This window comes from Silurus aristotelis, assembly GCF_946808225.1.
Source record: "Silurus aristotelis genome assembly, chromosome: 4".
Classification (NCBI taxonomy): domain Eukaryota; kingdom Metazoa; phylum Chordata; class Actinopteri; order Siluriformes; family Siluridae; genus Silurus; species Silurus aristotelis.
Genome location: NC_139577.1, coordinates 8,175,489 through 8,180,106, shown reverse-complemented (window position 1 = coordinate 8,180,106; position 4,618 = coordinate 8,175,489). Strand labels below are relative to the sequence as shown.

The window sequence follows — 4,618 nt, the reverse complement described above, 5'->3', positions numbered from 1 at the left end:
GGCCCTGAGCCCTTTCCTGTTTGCAGTGGTGATGGACAGGTTGACGGACGAGGTCAGACAGGAGTCTCCCTGGACTATGATGTTTGCAGATGATATTGTGATTTGTTGTGAGAGTAGGGAGCAGGTTGAGAAGAGCCTGGAGAGGTGGAGATATGCACTGGAGAGAAGGGGAATGAAAGTCAGTAGGAGTAAGACAGAATACATGTGTGTGAATGAGAGGGAGGGCAGTGGAGTGATGCGGTTGCAGGGAGAAGAGCTGGAGAAGGTGGAGGAATTCAGGTACCTGGGGTCAACAGTGCAAAGTAATGGTGAGTGTGTTAGAGAAGTGAAGAAAGGAGTGCAGGCAGGGTGGAGTGGGTGGAGAAGAGTGACAGGAGTGACAGGAGTGATTTGTGATAGTAGGGTATCTGCAAAAATAAAAGGGAAAGTTTATAGGACTGTGGTGAGACCTGCGATGTTGTATGGATTAGAGACAGTGGCATTGAGTAAAAGACAGGAGGCGGAGGTAGCAGAGCTGAAGATGTTGAGGTTTTCGTTGGGAGGTGACGAGGATGGATAAGATTAGAAATTAGTTTATTAGAGGGACAGCGCATGTAGGATGTTTTGGTGACAAGGTGAGGGAGGCGAGATTGAGATGGTTTGGACATGTGCAGAGGAGGGACATGAATTATATTGGTAGAAGAATGCTGAGGATGGAGCCACCAGATAGGAGGAAAAGAGGAAGGCCAAGAAGGAGGTTCATGGATGTGGTGAGGGAAGACATGCAGGTAGTTGGTGTAAAAGAGGCAGATGTAGAGGACAAGGTGGTATGGAGACGGATGATCCGCTGTGGCGACCCCTAATGGGAGCAGCCGAAAGAAGAAGAAGAAGAAGAAGAAGAAGAAGAAGAAGAATTATAAATAGTTTAATGCATACAGCTCGCACATTGCTTGGTACGAAACTGAAGGTTATATTCTGCCATATGTCTTTATTGCCCTACATAAAGCCTGATATATTTCAACTGTGTCTCTACATAATAGACTGTTCGACTACCACTACTGAGATTAATAATGCTGAAATTAAGCACTATATTAAGCACTAATACTATTGCTATTGTAATGCAAAGTAAACCTGCTAATTTTCTCAAACAATTTTCTACAGTATTGAACACTAACTAACTTAATCACACACAAACTTATAGACTCAATCACCAAACTACTAGGTGCTACAAACACACGCCTTTAAGTGACCCACGCACACTGCTTTCTTCACGTTCTTTTGTTATGAAAAGTGAATGGTAATTAATTGTGTGTGTGTGTGTGTTTGTGTGTGTGTGTGTGTGTGTGTGTGTGTGTGTGTGTGTGTGTGTGTGTGTGTGTGTGTGCGCGTGCGTGCGTGCATATGCAGGGGTCTGCAAAAGTTGATGATGAGGAATGTGTGGTTTGGTGTAGGTGAGATGTACAGAGGGATGTTTATCAGTGCACAAGTCAAACTCCTGCAGAAGTATGTACCGGAACTCCAAACAAGTGACGTGATTAGGTACATAACACACACAAACACACACTACACTAAAGTTTTGTTATTTACACTGTGAGTGCTTGTCAACTGTGAATTCTTTCTGTGTGTTTGTGTTTAGGGGTCCATCAGGAGTGCGTGCTCAGGCTCTGGATCGTGAAGGTAAGCTGGTGGATGACTTTGTGTTTGATGTCGGTGTGGGAGAGCTCGGTAGCCGAGTTCTACACGTACGAAACGCACCATCACCCGCGGCGACCTCCTCCCTCGCCATCGGCATGGCGATTGCAGATGAACTGGAAGCCCGTTTTGCTCTGTAGACGTGCCCACCTGTGTGTGACATCGACAGAAAGGGACTATAAGAGACGTGTTTATGTAATACTAATCAAATGCTTTACCTTCTTCACATCAGTTCACCAGTTCACTCTGCATCACTGTGGGGAGATGCCCTGCCCACCCTGATGGCATCAGAGACACTGTGTTATTCACCCACATGACCCTACACAGAGCTCATTAGTTAACACGGTTCTAACACGGTTCTGACACGGAGAAGTGAGGGAGTTTTGGACACAGTGTGTTTATAATGCTGTTGGAATTGTATAAATCAAATTACATTTAAATGTAATGATCCATCGTTTTGTACATGTTATTATACAGCTTGTATTTGAATGTACGGAAATTAAACCGTAATGTGGGTGCTGTTTTCATCTTTATAATAGAGTTGTTTGGAGACCTGATGGAGTACTGAATAAATATATTTGCTATCGATATCCGTGTTTTAAGACTGCAGGCTTTCAAAGAATGAAAAGTATGTGAAAGGAAATGAGCATAATCCAGCACTTTACACTGATGTTTGTGTCAGAAGCTGAGCATGCAAAATTATATAAAGTTTTTTTTTACCCTCCATATTCAGTTTGATTAAGTTTACCTGTACATAAGCTGAGATTAAAATGATATTTAATCCTGATCAGTGCATATACACTGATCAGGCATAACATTATGAGCATCCGGCCCAATATTGTGTTGATAGTGTTTTTAAACAGCATTAACTTCTTCAGCAATTTGAGCTAAAGGAGCTCATCTATTGGATCGGATCACATGGGCCAGCTCAAATCCTTACACTTGCCCAATTGTCACATCAATTTTGAGGACAAAATGTTCACTTGCTGCCTGATACATCCTGAGATAATCAGTGTTATTTACTTAACCACTCATAATTACAACCTGACCAGTGTACACAAACACATCAATTCTTTCACTACATTCTGTATTATTTAGTGATGATCACAAGTCCTCAAAGCTAAGGCATTAGAAGCAGGAAAAATGGGCATACATAAAGATTTGAGCGAGTGTGACAAGAGACAAATTGTGATTGCTTGAGTGGGTCAGAGCATCTCCAAAACCGCAGCTCTGATGGGCTGTTTCTGGTCTTCAGTGTTCAGCATCTATCAAAAGTGGTCCAAGGAAGGAACAGTGGTGAACTAGCAACATGGTCGTGGGTGGCCGAGGCTCATTGATGCAGGTGGGGATCGAAGGCTGGTCCATGTGATCTGATCTAACGGACGAGCTCCTGTAGCTCAAATTGCTAAAGAAGTTAATGCTGTTAATGCTTAAAGGGTCAGAACTGTTTTGAGAGCCAAAGGGGCACCAACACAATTTTAGGCAGGTGGTCATAATGTTATGCCTGATCGGTGTGTATACTGAGGAGGCATTCTTGTTTTCTGTCACTGTCAGACTGCTCCTTACAGTTCTGCTACAGAAGCGCCCCCTTCTGATGTAACAAGCATACAGTAGTCAGGAAACGGTAAAGAACAACTATAGAACTAACAACAAATAATCAAAGACCATGTTAAAACATCATATTATGCTATAAAATTCCAATATATGTTCTCTATCAAGTTCAAAATATCAACAAATCTGATCAGCCCGCTGATCAGCAGGTCATTACTCATGCTCTGCATTTTCATTCTATACCATTTCCATTCATCCTACACAGTGTTTCAGGGTACAGAACCAATAAAATGCTAAATGTTGTTGATGATGATGATGACAATCTTGTATATGTTTGGTCTTTTCTCCTCGTTTAACCCTGACTGTGACATTGTAATTATTTTCACCTCCAGCAACAGAACCAATTAGGTGATCACAATGTGACCCGTTTTGAACATCATGCTGGACCTCCAGCTTCAGGAGACCACAGGAACCAAGAAAAACCTCACAAGATCAAAAGGAGACAATCCCTAATATATCCTTATAATTTTATTTCACAATACACTACAGATGGTTTCGTTGTTGTAGTTTGTTCACAATGTAACACACTTATTAATAATGATAAAATAAAATAGACCTCAAAAGCCAATGAAGGATCTTCAGTCACGGCATGAGGAAAACCAAAAGCTCCTTTATTGCAGTCACGTTCCAATGAGCTCATAGAAGGTTATTTAATCACAACAAAATGATCAAGCACACACACTCTTTACACACATTCATATTAATACCCTGGTGTCAAATGACACCTGTATTTTTTTCTTATTTCTTCGCTTTGGTAAATTCCCCTTATCTCCTACCCTTGGTTCTCCTCCACTTTCTGCATCTGCAGTGTGTAGGTCTTCTGCTTTTATTCTCATTTTTAATGCTGTTTTCCATGCTTTTCTATGCTACTGTTATTAAATCAAGCCTATATTCTTTTTGCTTAGATTATATATTCATACATGCTTAACTATATTGTTCTACTTATTCATGTTAGTATCTAGGTCATACACACTTTAGTCTGTCTGGTGGGTTAATTTTGGTTTACAGTTTTTGCTAACCGTGCTAACGTTTCACCTTCATCAGTGACACCAGTGTGTTTTCTTTTCCTGCTGCCTGTTGACACTGTACTCTTTGCCAGCTGTGTTATCTTGCTGTCACGCTGAGCCATATCTTGAGCAGCCCAACTAATTGATAATGCCATTTTTGAAAATTAATTTCATTAGCGATTATTATCAATTTTAGCAAATAGTTGTGCAGGCCTATTTTATTTAGATAAGATTAAATTGTTTTTCTATTTTTTTTCCAAATTTTGGTATCGTTTTGTAGCACGTCTTTCATTTTGAAGCGTTTTGTCACCCATGCCATTTCTCTAATA

The 4,618-nt window shown here is 40.9% G+C and overlaps 1 protein-coding gene across 1 annotated transcript in view; it reads left to right on the top strand.

The window, feature by feature from the left end:
- l2hgdh (L-2-hydroxyglutarate dehydrogenase) overlaps positions 1-2,257 on the top strand; it is a 10,649-nt gene extending 8,392 nt beyond the window's left edge. The window contains exons 9-10 of the mRNA XM_083540040.1: positions 1,387-1,518; positions 1,616-2,257. Of these exons, the coding sequence (XP_083396166.1) occupies positions 1,387-1,518; positions 1,616-1,811 (328 nt within the window). The 3' untranslated portion in view covers positions 1,812-2,257. The remainder of the gene's footprint in view (positions 1-1,386; positions 1,519-1,615) is intronic.
- The last annotated feature ends 2,361 nt before the right edge of the window (positions 2,258-4,618 follow it).